A 21584-nucleotide genomic window follows, 5' to 3' on the forward strand; every position below is an offset into this window, starting at 1 on the left:
ACAAGTCAATGGGACACAAATATCGGAAGTGATCCTGGATGGTTCCCAGGGTCTGAAGGAGAGGAAACTCTCCTTCAGGCCCTGGGATCCGTATTCATGTGTAAAATAAAGAACAAAAATAAAAAATAGGGATATACTCACCCTCTGACGCGCCCTGGTTGTAACCGCTGCAACCGGCAGCCTCCGTTCCTAAGAATGAGCCAGTTAAGGACCTTCGATGACATCACGGTCACATGAGCGGTCACGTGAGCGGTTACGCGACCAATCACAAGACCGCGACGTCATCGCAGGTCCTTCACTCCCTCATTCTTAGGAATGGAGGCTGCCGGTTGCAGCAGTTACAACCAGGGCGCATCAGAGGGTGAGTATATCCCTATTTTTTATTTTTATTCTTTATTTTACACATGAATATGCATCCCGATCCCAATTCCCGATATCGCAAAAATATCGGAACTCGGTATCGGAATTCCGATACCGCAAATATCGTCCGATACCCGATACTTGCGGTATCGGAATGCTCAACACTATTGAAGACAGTTTCAACGATGCCGAAGTCGTTCCCCTGATCGTTGGTCGCTGGAGAGAGCTGTCTGTGTGACAGCTCCCCAGCGACCACACAACGACTTACCAACGATCACGGCCAGGTCGTATCGCTGGTCGTGATCGTTGGTAAGTCGTTTAGTGTAACGGTACCTTAACAACAACATTTACACTAAACTGTTGACTGACTGACCACAGCATTTCCTCTAGACTGTGGATTGACTAAAAACAACATTTACACTAGATTGTGAACCAACTGAACACAGAATTTACACTAGACTGTAGACTGATTGACCACAGCAGTTAAACTAGATGGTAGACCAACTAGCGACATCATTCACACTAGACTGTGGACTAACTGAACAATTTTACAGCAGAATGTGGACTGACGGACAAAAAGTTTAACACTACTCCATGGGCTGACTTATACAAGCATTTACAGTAGTCTAATGACTGACTGAGCACTTCATTTATGCTATTTGTGGAATTCCTGACCACATTTCAAGTAGACCAGAAGACTATGGACTGAAAGACCATAACATTTACATTAGGTAGTGGACCACCTGACCACTGCTTTTATACTAGGCTGTGGATCGACTCACTGCAGCATTTATACTAGAGTGTGAATTGAATGGCCATACTTACAGTAGACCTTAGACAGACTGATCAAAACTTTTACTTTAGTCTGTGGATGAATGGATCAAATCATTTACATTAGTTTGATGACTGACTGGCCACAGCACTTACTCTAGTTTGAACTGCCTGGCCACATTGCCAAAAGACTTTGGGCTGACTGACCACAGCATTTCCATCTGTTAAAGGACTTACTGACAGCGTCATTTTCACTAGATATGGAGTGCCTGACCACAGTTCCAGTAAAGTTTGCACTGACTTAACATTTACACTAGTCTAAGGACTGACTGACCACAGCATTTATACTAGGTGTGGAATTTCTGACCACATTTCCAGCAGACTAGAAGACTATGGTCTGAATGAACCCAACATTTACACTAGAATGTGGACTGACAGACCATTTTTAGAGTGGATTGTGTACTGACGGATCAAAACGTTTACAGTAGCTTGTGGACAGACTGACCATAGCATTTACGCTACTTTTGGATTGTCTGACCACATTTCCAGTAGACTGTAGTCTGACTATCACATATATAGAAGACCGTATGAAAAAAGAAAGAATTGGTTGGCACAGAACGTACTTCAATTGTCCATATATGACTGTTGCAGCTATGGAGCATAAGTATCCGGGGGTTAATGCTCACTTCGGGAGATCGGGCGGTGCTCAGCCGTGGAAGACAACACATCCAAAATGCAGCAACATAATAGAAAAGAAAAGGCAGCACTCACCCTTTTATGCTTCCGTTGTAAAAATTGCTTTAATCCATGACGATCAAACTTAACAAACAAATGCGGAATCGGCGAAGGCATAGGATAGGGAGCGGTGGAGACAAGACAGACGACGGCCGTTTCACTCTTACAAGCTTCTACGGGTCCATGTGTGCTGTGCAGGCAACGTCATTTCCTTTATCAGGTAAGAGACGCACCACATGCTGAATAAATACATACATAATTAAAATCAACAACACAATCCTTTAACAATTTCTTTCGGATTTAGATGAAAATGGCCATATCTAATTTGTCGTTTAACCCCCAGGGACCCTGGGCGTTAGTTTTGAGGATCCACCTTGCTTCGCACTGAAGGAGTAATTTGTTATGGTCTCCTCCATGCTGCGGGAGCCTAACCACTTCCAACCCCGCAAATTTTAGCTGATTGGGATCCCCTCCATGCACTTCTTGAATATGTTTAATTAAACGAACACGTCCCTTCCCTGTGAGCACTGAATTGTAATGCTCATGGAAGCGAACCATTAGTGGCCTGATTGTTTTTCCTATGTAGAACTTATTGCAAGGGCAGAAAATCACGTACACAACAAATTTAGTTTTACACGTAATGAAGTCTCTAACGGAATGAATTACTGTACCTATTTTTAAAGGATTTTTGGTATTGTGCAATTGGCACATGCTACAGTTCCCACATTTAAAATTTCCCTGTGGACGTGACTTTTTTATCCAATCAGGATTATCCATTACAATTTTATTTTTTACCGCTAAATCACCTATATTCCTCGAACGTTTATAGGCAAAACGTGGGCGACAATCGGGTAAACTCCTAAAATCTGAGTCATTTTTTATGATATGCCAATTTTTACGTATCGCCGAATATATCTCATTATCTAGCGGGCTATGTTTAAAGATAAAGGTAAAAACCCCTTCTCTCTTTCCATTATCGCTTCCGTTAGTTTTTTTTCTTTTTCTATTTCTTCCTTTTTTCAGAAGATCTAATTGGGAAAGATTTGCTGCCCGTGATTCGGCCTGTTGCAAAATATGCTTGGGGTACCCTCTATTGCTGAAACGCGACTTTAATTCCCGTACCTGATTGTTATAGCCTTCATCATTGCTATTCAATTTTCTCAAACGTACCATCTGGCTATACGGGATGCTACTTTTTGTATGGTGGGGATGCGCACTTTGAAAATGTAGCACATTATTAGTCGCTGTTTCTTTTCTATGGGCTTTGGTGGTAATTATCCCCTCCTGAACTTCAACTTTCACGTCCAAAAACTCTAGGGATTTGCCTCCGAAGACAGCTGTAAATAACATATTATCCTCGTTGCTATTGTTCAGAAATGTCACAAATTCATTAAAACTCGATTCATCACCGTCCCACACCATAAACACATCATCTGCGAATCGCAGATACATTCGTATATGACTCAGAAAAGGATTTCGGGGTCCGGTGACGTGCCTCTCCTCAAACGCTGCGAGGAACAGGTTCGCGAAGACGCACGCCACCGGAGTACCCATCGCGGTACCAACCCGCTGGGAATACCACTTGTTCAAGAATTTAAAGGTGTTGTTGGTAAGTACGAAATCTAACCCCTCTAGAATGAATGAAATAAAATTCTCATCCTTCTCCGTGTTATTTAGGATGCGTTTTATAGCCTCCAAGCCCTTTTGATGTGGTATACGGGTGTATAAATTGACAATGTCAATTGAGACTAGCGAAAAAGTGGGTTGCCAAATTAGATCTTTAAGTGTCAACAAAAAATCCCCCGAATCTTTAACAAAAGAGGGTATCTCCATCAATAACGGCTTGAGGAGCCAATCGAGAAATTGGGATAAGGGTTCGGTGATAGAATTTTTCCCTGATACTATTGGGCGGCCCGGAGGCTGTCTCGCATTTTTGTGGATTTTTGGGATACTGTACCAGTTAGCATAATGGGGGAATTCAGGGATTAATTTTTCTGCCCTTGCTCTTGTTAACGTGCCCATCTCTACATATCTGCGCAAGAACGTTCTTAATTTTATTTTGATATCATTTATCTTTAAACATAGCCCGCTAGATAATGAGATATATTCGGCGATACGTAAAAATTGGCATATCATAAAAAATGACTCAGATTTTAGGAGTTTACCCGATTGTCGCCCACGTTTTGCCTATAAACGTTCGAGGAATATAGGTGATTTAGCGGTAAAAAATAAAATTGTAATGGATAATCCTGATTGGATAAAAAAGTCACGTCCACAGGGAAATTTTAAATGTGGGAACTGTAGCATGTGCCAATTGCACAATACCAAAAATCCTTTAAAAATAGGTACAGTAATTCATTCCGTTAGAGACTTCATTACGTGTAAAACTAAATTTGTTGTGTACGTGATTTTCTGCCCTTGCAATAAGTTCTACATAGGAAAAACAATCAGGCCACTAATGGTTCGCTTCCATGAGCATTACAATTCAGTGCTCACAGGGAAGGGACGTGTTCGTTTAATTAAACATATTCAAGAAGTGCATGGAGGGGATCCCAATCAGCTAAAATTTGCGGGGTTGGAAGTGGTTAGGCTCCCGCAGCATGGAGGAGACCATAACAAATTACTCCTTCAGTGCGAAGCAAGGTGGATCCTCAAAACTAACGCCCAGGGTCCCTGGGGGTTAAACGACAAATTAGATATGGCCATTTTCATCTAAATCCGAAAGAAATTGTTAAAAGATTGTGTTGTTGATTTTAATTATGTATGTATTTATTCAGCATGTGGTGCGTCTCTTACCTGATAAAGGAAATGACGTTGCCTGCACAGCACACATGGACCCGTAGAAGCTCGTAAGAGCGAAACGGCCGTCGTCTGTCTTGTCTCCACCGCTCCCTCTCCACTCCTATGCCTTAGCCGATTCCGCATTTGTTTGTTAAGTTTGATCGTCATGGATTAAAGCAATTTTTACAACGGAAGCATAAAAGGGTGAGTGCTGCCTTTTCTTTTCTATTATGTTGCTACATATATAGAAGACTGTAGAATGACTGAACAAAACATCTCAGAAGAGAAGAGGCGCCATATTGGAGTTCAGATTTTGCTGGAATGGTTTGAGGGTGCCATGTCACATTGGCAGAACCCCTGAGGTGCCAGAACAACAGAAACCCCCTATATGTTAACTCATTTTACAAACTACACTCCCCAATGAATTCATCTAGGGGTGCAGCGATCATATTAACACCACATGTGCCTCACAGAATTTTATACCACTGAGCGGTGAAAAAAGAATAAAATAAATTTTTACCATTAAAATGTTGTTTTACCCCTAAGTTTTTAATTTTTCTAAGGGCTAATAGGACATTTTTTTTACAACAAACTTTGGTCCATTTTTTCCTACATGTAATCACGAAATATTTTTCTGGCACAGTGCAAAACTCAAAAGGCAAGGAGTGCCAGATTTTACTGTTATGGTTTGCAGGTGCCATGACCCACTGGAAGAGCCAATGAGGTGCCAGAACAGCAGAACCCATCATAAGTGACCCCATTTTACAAACAACACATCTCAATGAATTCAACTAGGGGTGCAGTGATCATATTGACACCATGGGTGTGTCACAGAATTTTATACCATTGGGCAGTGGAGACAAAACAACTACATTTTTACCACCAAAATTTTATTTAGCCAAAGATTTTACATTTTCACACAAGAAGTGGGTAAAATGGCACCAAAATATGTCCCACAATTTCTACTGAACGTGGCAATTCCTCATATGTGGCTGTACAATGCTACTTAGCCATACGGAGAGACTCTGGAGGAAAGGAGAGCTATTTGCCTATGTAAGTGAATGGGTCTGTGCACTAGGGTTGAGCGAAACGGGTCGTGCATTTTCATAAGTCGCCGACTTTTGGCAAAGTCGGCGTCTCATGAAACCCGACCCGATCCCTGTGCGGGGTCGGCCATGCGGTACGCGATCTTGGCGGCAAAGTCGCGTGTCGTATGACGCGTCTAGCGCCATTTTTTCAGCCAATGAATGAGTGTGGGCAGAGTGATGACATAGGTCTTAGGGGAGTGAACGCCTATTGTCATGTTATCGCTTGTGCGCAGTAGGGATTTGGAATGTGCAATACGAAATTTTCTGTGCTGGGACGGAGGAGGAGGAGGAGGAGGAGGAGGAGGAAGAAGAGGAGGAGGAGGAGGAGGACCCTCAAATTGTCCCTCACACATGCATATGCATAACACACATACTGTAGATGTCATCCAGGTGACATGCATCAGAGCCGGGGAAGAAGTGTTACAGTAAATGCTGTTCCCTGCCACCGGGTGCTGAACATGGCTCTCATCATTCTCCCCTGCTCTGCCAACGATAGGTGTCAGAATCAGCTGACACCCGGCGGCGATCGCCCCGGCGCATCCCCGTGAGTGCGGGTGATCGTGATGATGTAATATTCCATCCATGGTCAAATTGGGCCCAGTCACATGGATGGAATATTATGTCTGATGTCAGAAAGGGGTTAACTAGCGAAACGCCTCCCGCTCATATGTTGCTGTCAGATCACAATGTTCCCCCCTTGTCCGCTGCCTTAAAGACAACATCCTTAAGGGATTGTGATTGACCAATAGCTTCTCTTTCTTTAAACGTTAAATTATCCAATTGTCGCCATGTGGACAGCTTTTTTTAAATCTTCCGCTCCCAGCTTGGTGATAATCTCCACCGCAGGGCTAAGGGACAAGATGAGAACCTTGTTGACCTGGGTAAAAGAGTTGAAGTAAACCCACCTTCTCGTGGAGGTGTTTGTTCCTCGAGCAAGTCCAAAGAAGAGCCCGAAGAGGGTGAGTAAAGCGAGTTGTTATTTTTTTTTTAAATAAACTGCAGCTGGGGAACACAGGTTTTCTAAAACTGGGAAACCCCTTTAAGATATAATAAAACAAGAAAATGCATTGGATCTCTATGACAAAAAAGGCAGACAGGTCACAGTGTTTACAGCAGATTGTGGACAGAGCAATATAGTGGTTGCAAAGTAGACGAAGGGCAAATTGACGTGTTTGGTGCATGATCCAAAGTGCAGATAACATGCTTATTAGGATGACTAGTCTGGAGACACTAACGCCCCCTCGACTAGTGAAAGCTCTCATTTATATATCATGAAAAGACTTTAGAAATACTTTTTCTAAAGATCTATTTATGTATCTAATGTAATACAGGGAGTGTTAGGCAATGCATGCAGACACAACTGCTGGTGATTCTGGGGGCATGGGGGACCTGACGGGTTCCCTTTAGGCTACTTTCACATTAGCGTTGTGCACTGCACGTCGCAATGCGATGTTGCGGTGCACCGACGCATACTGTGGAAGCGCCGCACAACGGGGGCAGCGGATGCTGTTTTTCAACGCATCCGCTGCCCCATTGTGAGGTGCGGGGAGGCGGGGGCGTAGTTCCTGCCGCGCATACGCGGTCGGAAAAGATGGGCATGACGCACCAAAAAACGTTACAAGCAACGTTTTTTGGTGGCGACGGTCTGACGCAACACGACGCAACCATCGCACGACGGTTGCGACGTGTGGCAATGCGTCGCACTGCGTCGCTAATGCAAGTCAATGGAGAAAAAACGCATCCTGCAAGCACTTTTGCAGGATGCGTTTTTTCTACAAAACGACGCATAGCGACATGCAGTGCACGACGCTAGTGTGAAAGTAGCCTTAATGTGCATAGTAATAGTCAAGTTCATGTATTCACTAGTCACAGTGCGCTGATGCATTATATATGTATATCTCTGTATATACTGGCCACATAGCACATGTGTGCACACTACTGTACATTAATTTAATACTAAAGGTGATAGGAATTTAAGTGCCTATAAGTTCTTGATTGTGTATATAATATTTATGTATTGCAAAGTATTATAAATTTGCCTTACAATTTACAATTATCTGAAGCCCTCATAGGAGCACAAAGGTGACAGACATTTCCAGTTGATTTGGAAACCATTTAGATGCTGCGATTGCCAGTGACCACATCATTTATTGTGTTAAACTGAAGTATGGAAATCAGAGCTCAGTTGGATTGCTGAACTTACAGGCAGGCGCCATCTGTATAAGACATAGACAGGTACACTCAATACATCCACCTTGCATAATTGTCTTTGATTTTTCCTTGGTGAATGGTGATGCATTTATGGTAAACACTGTAGGTCTGATCAGCATTTGTGTGTACGTGCAAACATTTTTTTATTGTTTGAACAGAATTGGGTAGATTCAATGCAAATATTCTTATAATATATTGGCTACTTTCATTGTGTTTCTAAAGACATTTACAATAGTGTGCTTAAAAGAAAAACAGGAGAATATTATGAATGCTCTTAGCTTTCTGAAAATGATGCTATTAGCTTGTAACACATGAAATTAGTAGGCAAGAATTTATGCTGCATAAATTAAAACTGTTACAAGAATCCTTTGGAATCAGCTAAATATACAGTATAAATAATAAACTTTAAAGCACGTCTCCAAGGCTTTAAGCTATATAACAATCAACTAATTTGTTCATTTTGACCTGGAAAACTGTTTCTATTACTATGATGTTCATATAATTTAATAGTTTCTGAAGACGTGTACATACATTTGACCTGGTGGTGGAGTGGGCATACTCCTGTCCCCACAATGCACCTTCCAGGTCATCCCCCAGTTCCATCACTCTCATTCCGTTCTTTTGAGGTCCACAACATCAGGCTCTTTCATCCCCTCTCCCTCAGAGTAGCGGTCATATACCGGCCCCCAGGCTCGCCCACCCACTTTCTGGACCATTTCTCTGCCTGGCTGCCACACTTTATGTCCTCAGAACTTCCAACCCTTATCCTGGGAGACTTCAACATCCCCATTAACAGCCTCACTTCCACATCTGTGTCCCAGCTTCTATCACTAACCACTTCTCTCGGCCTCTCACAGCTCTCAACCTCTGAGACACACAAGGACGGTAACACCTTTGACCTGTCTTTGTCCGACTCTGTTCAATCTCCTGCCTAAATAACTCACCGCTTCACCTCTCTGACCACAACATTCTCTCCTTCATGCTCACAAATCCTTGCCCACCCTTGCACACTCCTACCTACCATTCAGTCAGAAATCTACACGCCATTAACCCTCATACACTCACAGAATCCCTACACTCATCATTGTCCCCAATCTCCTCTATTTCTGTCCTGATCTCACTGTACATCACTTCAATTACACTCTTAGAAGCACCCTGGACCAAGTAGCGCCCCTCACCCTCAGAACCTCCAAACACAGAGTAAAACAGCCCTGGCTCACATCGCAAACCCGATTTCTCCAGCGATGCTCTAGGTGTGCTGAACGCTTATGGAGGAAAACACACACACCAGAAGACTTCATACACTTCAAATTTATGTTAAGGACCTATAACTCTGCCCTTCACCTCACCAAACAGACCTACTACATCACCCTGATCTCCTCACTAGCCAACAACCCCAAGAAACTTTTTGACTCCTTTCACTCCCTCCTCAGTCCAAAAGCACAAACCACTATAACAGACATTTGTGCTGATGACCTGGCCTCCCACTTTATAGAGAAAATAGATAACATCCATCAGGAAATCCGCTCCCAGCCACTAAGTGCAATGACTCCCATCCCTCCCTGCATTTCCCCTGGCTCACTCTCCACATTCGATCCCATCACAGAAGAAGAAGTCTCCAAGCTCCTCTCCTCTTCTCGTCCGACTACATGCACTACTGACCCCATTCCCTCTTATCTCCTCCAGTCTCTCTCTCCAGTTGTCACAACTCACCTAACTACAATCTTAAATCTCTCCCTCTCCTCAGGCATTTTCCCCTCCTCCTTCAAACACGCTATCATTACTCCATTACAAAGAAACCCGCCCTCAACCCATCCTGCACAAATAACTACAGACCAGTCTCCAGTCTCCCCTTCATCTCTAAACTCTTGGAGCACCTGATCTACTCCCGCCCTACCCATTACCTCTTTACTCTTTCCCTCCTAGACCCTAGTAACAGACACAGAAATGACACCTATATAAAAGATATTATCAAAATAAAGGTGGAATTAATATCCAAAAATGATAGTTATTGGGTCACCCCGTGTGCCAAAGTTATAGTGTAAAAACACTACCTAGGAGGAAAAGCTGCACCGAAACACAAAGTTGGACCAATAAGAAAGTGACAGGGAATAATTATCATGAAATTAATTTTTATTTTTTATTTTTTATTTGGTAACAATAGTGACAAGCATAAAATTCTATATATTAAAAAATGTATATATTGTAATTATATAGTACAATACAAAACTTGTGCACAAATAAGCCGCATATAATAAGGCAAGCCAATTTATATCGAGGATAAAGGGCAATCAATGGCATATATTATCCAGGAATAATGGATAAAATTATATATGTGCAGGAAAAGCAGTCAAATATAAAACAATCACAAAACCAGTGTATATAATCTGTAAATATATTTGTATATAAAAGGTGTAAAAAGTGCTATGTGCAAGAACCAGTTTCCACCACAAGGTGGTGCAATAGACCAAATCAAGAAAAGATGTGGTAAGAATATAAAAAGTGCTATGTGCAATGACTGCTAACCATCACAAGGGGCATCATGGTTCAAAGACCAAGTGAAAGTGCTCAGTGCTATATTAACGGATATGCCAGATTACTTACAAATTATCAGGGAATGATTTCAAGGCTGCCAGCGGCTCAGTGTGTGCACCCCGACGCGCGTTTCGGACCCTCAGTCCTTCGTCAGGGGGTATTGTAGCAGCATGATCGGTGGGTTTAAATACTATATGAGGACGCCGATGTCAGCGCCCATCGTATGAACGGCGCATGCGCCGCCCAGACAACCCGGAAGTCCGGGACGCAGCACCACGTGTCCGGACGCACATGAAGGTACATGGCGTTGCCAAGGACACCGAGACGCTGCGGCCCAGGCACCCGAGCGCCGGACGCGCATGCGCACAACGGCAGGAGCGACATGGGTGACTATGGACAGGAATGTGAAGTGTAAGGGAATTTGTACAAGGGAAATATATGTGTAGGGCATTGTGTATAAACGTGAACTAAAAGGAAATAATTAACGCTACATAATGGAATATCGAGTTAGTGTGCGCACGACTATAGCACAACATCATATGGGTGATATATATAATTATGTGAGTGCTAAATGAAGGGAATATAAGCAGGCAACGGTTGATTACTATACTTCAGTATTTATGCTGAGGTGTCGGGGGAGTTTGTGTCCAAAAGGATAATGAATGAAAAATGTGCAACAGTGTAAATGCCAAAATTTATCATATAATAATCCTATACAACATAAGATAAATACATATATATTATACTGATCAGATATTATAAACATAATCTATTAATAGTAATACTTATACAATTTAAAATCCCATGTATCTAGTCCTCTAGGGACTAGACATAATGGCTCTTTACAAGAGAATCACCCAAATTCTGTGAGCGTCTAAACGTTATATCTGGATGTTTGCCGATATATTTTGATATTTTGATTTTGAGCGATCCGGTACTATCAAAATATATCAATATATATATAAATCAAAGTTTTGTATTATACTATATAATTACAATATATACATTTTTTAATATATATAATTTTATGCTTGTCACTATTGTTACCAAATAAAAAATAAAAAATAAAAATTAATTTCATGATAATTATTCCCTGTCACTTTCTTATTGGTCCAACTTTGTGTTTCGGTGCAGCTTTTCCTCCTAGACCCTTCACAGTCCGGTTTCCACCCCTACATTCGACAGAATCTGCACTCATCAAAGTGACCAATGACCTTCTGACAGCAAAATGCAATGGTGATCACTCTCTGCTCATTCTTCTCGACCTTTCTGCAGCTTTCGACACTGTTGACCACCCTCTCCTACTCTCTAGGCTCCAGTCAGTAGTCATTAAAGATACTGCTCTCTCCTGGTTCTCTTCCTACCTTTCTGACCGCTCCTTCAGTGTTTTGTTTGCTGGCTCCGCTTCATCTCCTCTTCCTCTCGCTGTTGGGGTACCTCAGGGCTCAGTCCTTGGCCCCTTCTCTTCTCTCTCTATGCGGCCCCAATTGGACAGACCATCAGCAGATTTGGCTTTCAGTACCATCTTTATGCCGATGACACACAACTATACACATCATCCCCTGACCTTACCCCCTGTCTGTCTGCAGTCTCCAACATCATGTCCACACTCTATCTGAAACTCCACCTCTCCAAAACTGAACTTCTTCTGCTCCCACCATCTACCAACCTCCCTAAATCTGACATTTCCCTCTCCATGGGTGGCACCATAATAACACCCACGGCAGCAGGCGCGCTGTCTGGGTGTTATATTTGACTCCGATTTCTCCTTCACATTCCATATACAATCTCTTGCCCGCTCTTGCCGCTTACACCTAAAGAACATCTCTAGAATCTGCCCTTTTCTCACAATGGAAACAACAAAAACCCTCATTGTCACCCTGATCCACTCCTGCCTGGTCTACTGTAATGCTCTAATAATTGGCCTCACCCTCACTCGATTTTCCCCTCTCCAGTCTATCCTTAATGCAGCAGCCAGGGTTGTCCATCTAGCTAATCGGTATTCCGACCTGTCCGCTCTTCGCCAGTCATTACACTGGCTGCCCATTCATTACAGGATACAATTCAAAGTGCTTGTTCTCACCCACAAAGGTCTCCACAGTGCAGCACCCCCTTACATCTCCTCCCTCATTTCTGTCTATTGGCCTAACCGACCACTGTGCTCTGCAAACGACTTTCGACTAACCTCTGCCCTAATTTGTACCTCCCACTCCCAACTCCAAGACATCTCCCACGCTGCGCCAATCCTCAGGAATGCTCTACCCCAAGATATTAGGACCATCCACAATTTGCATAGTTTTAGGTGCTCCCTCAAAACATATTTGTTCAGAGTGGACTATCATGTTCCCTAATCAGTCATTTTATGTTTGTGTGTGTAGCCCATTCACTATCTCCATCTCTCCCCCACCCCTGAAGATGGATGGACCATCATTGTAAATACATAATTGTAAATACACACCTGTACTTTGTATCTCCCCCACCTCATTGTAGATTGTAAGCTCTCACGAGCAGGGTCGTCTTGTGTTGCTTTAATTATTGTATTGTTACATAGTTACATAGTTACATAGTTATTAAGGTTGAAGGAAGACTGTAAGTCCATCTAGTTCAACCCATAGCCTAACCTAACATGCCCTAACATGTTGATCCAGGGGAAGGCAAAAAAACCCCATGTGGCAAAGAGTAACTCCACCATGGGGAAAAAAATTCCTTCCCGAACTCCACATACGGCAATCAGACTAGTTCCCTGGATCAACGCCTTATCAAGGAATCTAGTGTATATACCCTGTAACATTATACTTTTCCAGAAAGGTATCCAGTCCCCTCTTAAATTTAATTAATGAATCACTCATTACAACATCATACGGCAGAGAGTTCCATAGTCTCACTGCTCTTACAGTAAAGAATACACGTCTGTTATTATGCTTAAACCTTCTTTCCTCCAGACGTAGCGGATGCCCCCTTGTCCCTGTCACCGGTCTATGATTAAAAAGATCATCAGAAAGGTCTTTGTACTGTCCCCTCATATATTTATACATTAAAATAAGATCACCCCTTAGTCTTCGTTTTTCCAAACTAAATAGCCCCAAGTGTAATAACCTATCTTGGTATTGCAGACCCCCCAGTCCTCTAATAACTTTGGTCGCTCTTCTCTGCACCCGCTCCAGTTCAGCTATGTCTTTCTTATACACCGGAGACCAGAACTGTGCACAGTATTCTAAGTGTGGTCGAACTAGTGACTTGTATAGAGGTAAAATTATGTTCTCCTCATGAGCATCTATGCCTCTTTTAATACATCCCATTATTTTATTTGCCTTTGTAGCAGCTGCCTGACACTGGCCACTGAATATGAGTTTGTCATCCACCCATACACCCAGGTCTTTTTCATTGACGGTTTTGCCCAGAGTTTTAGAATTAAGCACATAGTTATACATCTTATTACTTCTACCCAAGTGCATGACCTTACATTTATCCCCATTAAAGCTCATTTGCCATTTATCAGCCCAAGCTTCTAGTTTACATAAATCATCCTGTAATATAAAATTGTCCTCCCCTGTATTGATTACCCTGCAGAGTTTAGTGTCATCTGCAAATATTGAAATTCTACTCTGAATGCCCCCTACAAGGTCATTAATAAATATGTTAAAAAGAAGAGGGCCCAATACTGACCCCTGTGGTACCCCACTGCTAACCGTGACCCAGTCCGAGTGTGCTCCATTAATAACCACCCTTTGTTTCCTATCCCTGAGCCAGCTCTCAACCCACTTACACATATTTTCCCCTATCCCCATTACTCTCATTTTATGTAACAACCTTTTGTGTGGCACCGTATCAAAAGCTTTGGAAAAGTCCATATATACTACGTCCACTGGGTTCCCTTGGTCCAGTCCTGAACTTACCTCTTCATAGAAGCTGATCAAATTAGTCTGACATGAACGGTCCCTAGTAAACCCGTGCTGATACTGGGTCATGAGGTTATTCCTCTTCAGATACTCCAGCATAGCATCCCTTAGAATGCCCTCCAGGATTTTACCCACAGTAGAGGTTAAACTTACTGGCCTATAATTACCGAGTTCAGTTTTTGCCCCTTTTTTGAATATTGGCACCACATTTGCTATACGCCAGTCCTGTGGTATAGACCCTGTTATTATGGAGTCTTTAAAGATTAAAAATAATGGTCTATCAATGACTGTACTTAGTTCCTGCAGTACTCGGGGGTGTATCCCATCCGTGCCCGGAGATTTGTCAATTTTAGTTATTTTTAGACGCCGCTGTACTTCCTGCTGGGTTAAGCAGGTGACATTTAATGGGGAATTTTTATCACTAGTCATTTTGTCTGCCATGGGATTTTCTTTTGTAAATACTGATGAAAAAAAGTCATTTAGCATATTGGCTTTTTCCTCATCCTCATCCACCATTTCACCCAGACTATTTTTAAGGGGGCCAACACTGTCATTTTTTAGTTTCTTACTATTTATATAGTTAAAGAATATTTTGGGATTATTTTTACTCTCTCTGGCAATGAGTCTCTCTGTCTCAATCTTTGCTGCCTTGATTTGCTTTTTACAGAATGTATTTAATTTTCTGTATTTATTTAATGCCTCCTCACTACCTACTTCCTTTAATTCTCTAAATGCTTTCTTTTTGTCCCTTATTGCGCCCCTTACAGCTCTATTTAGCCATATTGGTTTCCTCCTATTTCTAGTATGTTTATTCCCATACGGTATATACTGTGCACAGGTCCTATCCAGGATGCTAATAAATGTCTCCCATTTTCTTTGTGTATTTTTGTGTCTCAGGATATCGTCCCAGTTAATTGCACCAAGATCCTCTCTCATCCGTTGGAAATTTGCCCTCCTGAAGTTTAGTGTCCTTGTCACCCCCCTACTACCCATCTTATTAAAGGTTAAATGAAAACTTATTATTTTGTGATCACTATTCCCCAAGTGACCCCCAACCCTTATATTTGATATGCGGTCTGGCCTGTTGGTTAATATTAGGTCTAGCAGTGCCCCCCTCCTTGTTGGGTCCTGAACCAGTTGTGAAAGGTAATTGTCTCTCATAGTTGCCAAAAACCGATTACCTTTGCTGGAACTGCAGGTTTCTGTTCCCCAATCTATTTCAGGGTAGTTGAAGTCCCCCATAATAATGACTTCTCCTTGAGTCGCAGCTTCATCTATTTGCTTTACGAGGATATTCTCCATTGCTTCCATTATTTTTGGAGATTTATAACAAATCCCTATCAGTAATTTATTATTTTTTCCCCCTCCCCTTATCTCCACCCACAGGGACTCTACATTTTCATTAAATTCACCTATATTATCACGCAGGATGGGTTTTAAGGAAGATTTTACATATAGACACACCGCTCCCCCTCGCTTATCTGTACGGTCAATTCTGAACAGGCTATAGCCCTGCAAGTTAACAGCCCAGTCATGGCTCTCATCCAGCCACGTCTCAGATATCCCCACCATGTCATAATTATGTTCCAACAACATTAGTTCTAATTCATCCATTTTGTTGGCGAGGCTTCTGGCATTAGTATACATGCACTTGATGTTACTCTCTGTACCTCTATTCTTTCTTAAATTACTAACTGTTCTAACCCCACCCCCCATGCCACCGCCACCCCCAACTTCCTTATTTGTGCCCAGGTCTCTATCTGCACTATCTTCCCCTCCTATAAAATGAATACCCTCCCCCCCAATCCCTAGTTTAAACACTCCTCCAACCTTCTAACCATTTTCTGCCCCAGCACAGCTGCCCCTTCCCCATTGAGGTGCAGCCCGTCCCTAGCGTAGAGCTTGTAGCCAACTGAGAAGTCGGCCCAGTTCTGAAGGAACCCAAACCCCTCCTTCCTACACCAATTCTTGAGCCACTTATTCACCTCCCTGATCTCCCGTTGCCTCTCTGGCGTGGCACGTGGTACAGGCAGTATTTCGGAAAATACCACGTTGGAGGTCCTTGCTTTCAGCTTGCAGCCTAATTCCCTGAAATCATCTTTAAGGACCTTCCACCTACCTCTAACTTTGTCATTTGTGCCAATGTGCACCATGACCGCTGGGTCATCACCAGCCCCTCCCAGTAATCTATCCACCCGATCAGCGATGTGTCGGACTCGAGCGCCAGGTAGGCAGCACACCGTCCGACGATCCCTGTCTTTGTGACAGATTGCCCTATCTGTTCCCCTAATAATTGAGTCCCCCACTACCAGCACCTGTCTGGCCTGCCCTGCTCTCCTATTTCCCTCCTTACTGGAGCAGTCACTCCTCCGGCTTTCAGAGGACATGCCTGGCTGCAGCAGTGCTACCCCTGTACTGGCACCCCCCTCATCTGCCAACTTAGCAAACTTATTGGGGTGTGCCAGATCAGGACTAGCCTCCCTGGCACTCTTCCCTCTACCCCGCCTTCTATCTGTCACCCAGCTAACTGCCACACTGTCCTGCAACTCCATCCTACCATCCCCTTCCTCATCTATCCCATTGAGCGTCTGCTCTGTGAGCAGAAGACTCCTCTCCATATTGTCTATGGATCTCAGTGTTGCCAGCTGCACATTTAGATCCAGTATCTGGGTTTCCAAATGCACAATGTGCTCACATCTCGCACAGCAGTATGCACCCTCGACCGGCTGGTCAAGGACTGCATACATGTGGCAAGATGTACACTGGATGGCATTAACAATTGTGGAGCACATTTCCTAATGGGGATTGCACCACACAGAAACGTTAATTAAAAATAAATACAAAGTATTAATTAAACAAAAAAAAAAAAAAAAAAAACAGAAGCAATTCCTCCCTTGGAAACTCCCTGATTCCAAAGTCACTGAATCACAAGTCACACACTTATCGCCGTTCACACTTACGCTCAGGTCACACTCAGCTCGCTCACACTCGCTGTGCTGAAGATTTATAGATTTTTTTTTTCTCTATCTCCCCTCAACAGCAATCCACCTTGCTGTTCAGATGCACTTCCAAAAAGGACTTGAGCCCCAAACAGCTGCCCCTTATATCCCCTTAATTATGAGCCCCCACCCTAAGTTAACTCCTTATGAATATAGCTACTCCCAATTCAGCAACTCACTCCAATTCACACAGGTATTTGTTAAAGGCCTTCCAAATACCTCCTCACTGAATCACAAGTCACACACTTACCACCGTTCACACTTACGCTCAGGTCACACTCAGCTCGCTCACACTCGCTGTGCTGAAGATTTATAGATTTTTTTTTTTTTTTCTCTCTATCTCCCCTCAACAGCAATCCACCTTGCTGTTCAGATGCACTTCCAAAAAGTTAAGATTGTTACTTATGACTGTTGTGTTTGAAATTGTTAAACTGTAAAGCGCTGCAGAATATGTTGGCGCTATATAAATAAAGATTATTATTATTATTATTATTATTATTATTATTACCAGAGAGCTAACAGAGAAGGGCTGAGGCAGGAGAAGAAATAAATCATTTCCTCAGCTTATTGTGAAGGAAGACTGATTGTCATGGAAGACTGAGCCTGGATAAAAAAAATGCTGTGCGTTCATTCAGTCAAGGAGAAGATTTATTTCTTATCCTGTCCCAGCCCTTTTACGTGGCTCACTGAGGTATGTGTGCTTACAATACAGCTGTGTTTCTTCATATTGCAGCCCATCCTGATACTTGACCACAATGGGCTATCTTTTGAATTATGTAACTGGTCAATTTTACTACATTATAATAATAATAATCTTTATTTTTATATAGCGCTAACATATTCCACAGCGCTTTACAGACATTATCAACGCTGTCCCCAATGGGGCTCACAATCTAAATTCCCTATCAGTATGTCTTTGGAATGTGGGAGGAAACCGGAGTGCCCGGAGGAAACCCACGCAAACACGGAGAGAACATACAAACTCTTTGCAGATGTTGTCCTTGGTGGGATTCGAACCCAGGACTCCAGCGCTGCAAGGCTGCAGTGCTGACCACTAAGCCACCGTGCTGCCCACATTCATCGAGAATCCCTTTCAGTCATTCAGTGACTCTTGAAAACCAACTATACCTTGTGTGTGATGTTTATGTGGCTAATTTAATCATTTTTTTCTATGATGAAAAAATGTGATAAACTTAAAATGGATTAAGATCAGTTTTCAATAGAAATATTTCAAGGCTGTCTCCTGAATAAAAACTATAGCTGCTGTTTGTGGCAAAACTGCATTTATTGCCCATCATTTAGCCATGTTTTTGAAGTTTCTTTGGTGCAGTTGTGGTGCTGCAATAAAGTGTAAATCTTTAATATCTTGGATGTAGGCCTTGTGGGTGAGGGAAACATGGTGATCCTCCCATATGTGGTCCCATAGGTCTTGGCACAGGTGGACTTGTGACAGCAATATGTGGTGTTGGCATCATCAAACCATCTCTTCTTGGGGCTGCATTGCTTTGTGAGGCTCCATTAACAGGATGCAAGGTTGTATGTTGTGCATTAGGTTCACTCTCTTAGAAGAAAGAAAAAAAAGTTATGTTAATATAAAACACCATTAAAACATATGTTTTTGGTATTTTAATATTGTCTCATCCGGCAATCAGGCTGTCTACAGTTTGTCCCATTATTCTTGCTAACCTAATAATATGCAATATATAATTGCTATGGAGCATAATGACCCAAAATAGGTATCAGAGCGTGTCCTAGGACTCTTTAAAATAAAAAATATGATACAACAAATTTTAAAGTTTAATGACATATATATAGTAGTTGACTGCAAAAAGTCAACCAATTTTGTAATTTGCTGCTATTTACTTTATATGATAGATCAACATTGATGATTGAATTGTCTTGCTTCAAATGTATTGTTAAATTAACTTATATTATGAATTGTATAAACACCATGATAATATTTAGATTGTCTTAAAAAGGTTTTCTTGCAGTTTCATAATGACCTATACTTAAGCTTGCCAGATACATCATATAGCTGTCATGTTCTGAATGTTGACTGGTGGTGACATAAAGGGGGAATGTGGGGGCATTGAAATCATGGTCATCTAGAGAACTATTTCTCAAGTTTTCTGCCGATTGTCTTACTTTAAGAACCATCAAAAGTTAGTATTTTCTTTCAATATTAGTCAAGAAGTCATTTTGTCTCATCTGACAGATGATTTGGAATATGGCACTAAAGAATATTATATCACCGCTTTAACCTCTTCATGACCCACCCTATTTTGCCCTTAATGACCTGGCTATTTTTTGCAATTCTGACCAGTGTCCCTTTATGAGGTAATAACTCAGGAACGCTTCAACAGATCCTAGCGATTCTGAGACTGTTTTTTCATGACATGTTGGGCTTCATGTTAGTAGTAAATTTAAGTTGATAATTTTTGCGTTTTTTAAAAAAAATCAGAAATTTGGTGAAAATTTCGCAATTTTCAAATTTTGAATTTTTATTCTGTTAAACCAGAGAGTTATGTGACACAAACATTTTTTTTGCTAGGAAGTTATAAGGTTAAAATTTGACCAGCGATTTCTCATTTTTACAACAAAATTTACAAAATCATTTTTTTTAGGGACCACCTCACCTTTGAAGTCAGTTTGAGGGGTCTATATGGCTGAAAATACCCAAAAGTGACACCATTCTAAAAACTGCACCCCTCAAGGTGCTCAAAACCACATACAAGAAGTTTATTAACCCTTCAGGTGCTTCACAGCAGCAGAAGCAGCATGGAAGGAAAAAATGAACATTTCACTTTTTAGTCACAAAAATGATCTTTTAGCAAAATTTTTTTTATTTTCCCAAGGGTAAAAGGAGAAACTGGACCCTGAAAGTTATTGTACAATTTGGCCTGAGTACGCCGATACCCCGTATGTGGGGGGGAACCACTGTTTGGGCGCACGACAGGGCTTGGAAGGGAAGGAGCGCCATTTGACTTTTCGAATGAAAAATTGGCTCCAATCTTTAGCGGACACCATGTCGCGTTTGGAGAGCCCCTGTGTGCCTAAATATTGGAGCTCCCCCACAAGTGACTCCATTTTGGAAACTAGACCCCCCAAGGAACTTATCTAGATGCATAGTGAGCACTTTGAACCCCCAGGTGCTTCACAAATTGATCCGTAAAAATGAAAAAGTACTTGTTTTTTCACAAAAAAAATTTTTTAGCCTCAATTTTTTCATTTTCACATGGGCAACAGGATAAAATGGATCCTAAAATTTGTTGGGTAATTTCTCCTGAGTACTCAGATACCTCACATGTGGGGGTAAACCACTGTTTGGGACACAGCAAGGGTCACAAGGGAAGGAGCGCCATTTGACTTTTGAATGAAAAATTAGCTCCAATCGTTAGCGGACACCATGTCGCGTTTGGAGAGCCCCTGATGAGCCTAAACATTGGAGCTCCCCCACAAGTGACCCCATTTTGGACACTAGACCTCCCAAGGAACTAATCTAGATGTGTGGTGAGCACTTTGAACCCCCAAGTGCTTCACAGAAGTTTATAACGCAGAGCCGTGAAAATAAAAAATCCTTTTTTTTCCACAAAAATCATTTTTTAGCCCCCAGTTTTGTATTTTCCCAAGGGTAACAGGAGAAATTGGACCCCAAAAGTTGTTGTCCAATGTGTCCTGAGTACGCTGATACCCCATATGTTGGGGTAAACCCCTGTTTGGGCGCACGGGGGAGCTTGGAAGGGAAGGAGCACTGTTTTACTTTTTCAACTCAGAATTGGCTGGCATTGAGATCAGACGCCATATCGCGTTTGGAGAGCCCCTGATGTGCCTAAACAGTGGAAACCCCCCAATTATAACTGAAACCCTAATCCAAACAACCCCTTAACCCACAGAAGTTTATAACGCAGAGCCGTGAAAATAAAAAATCATTTTTCTTTCCTCAAAAATTATTTTTTAGCCCGCACTTTTTTACTTTCACAAGGGTAACAGGAGAAATTGGACCCCAAAACTTGTTGTCCGGTTTGTCCTGAGTACGCTGATACCCCATATGTGGGGGAAAACCACTGGTTGGGCACACGTAAGGGCTTGGAAGGGAAGTAGTGACTTTTTGGAATGCAGACTTTGATGGAATGGTCTGCGGGGGTCATGTTATGTTTGCCGAGCCCCTGATGTGCCTAAACAGTAGAAACCCCCACAAGTGACCC

The 21584-nt window shown here is 42.2% G+C and overlaps 1 protein-coding gene and 1 long non-coding RNA gene across 2 annotated transcripts in view; one reads left to right on the forward strand and one right to left on the reverse strand.

Moving 5' to 3' along the window:
* Positions 1 to 21584, forward strand: part of LOC143782017 (uncharacterized) — a 150343-nt gene that overhangs the window by 9306 nt on the left and 119453 nt on the right. The gene's annotated exons all lie outside the window — the stretch shown is intronic.
* The window catches only part of LOC143782014 (transmembrane channel-like protein 2), a 279149-nt gene continuing 276213 nt past the window's right edge, over positions 18649 to 21584 (reverse strand). The window contains exon 17 of the mRNA XM_077269057.1: positions 18649 to 18940. Coding sequence (XP_077125172.1) covers positions 18738 to 18940 — 203 coding nt within the window. The 3' untranslated portion in view covers positions 18649 to 18737. The remainder of the gene's footprint in view (positions 18941 to 21584) is intronic.

Source organism: Ranitomeya variabilis, chromosome 6 (genome assembly GCF_051348905.1).
Source record: "Ranitomeya variabilis isolate aRanVar5 chromosome 6, aRanVar5.hap1, whole genome shotgun sequence".
NCBI classification, from domain to species: Eukaryota; Metazoa; Chordata; class Amphibia; order Anura; family Dendrobatidae; genus Ranitomeya; species Ranitomeya variabilis.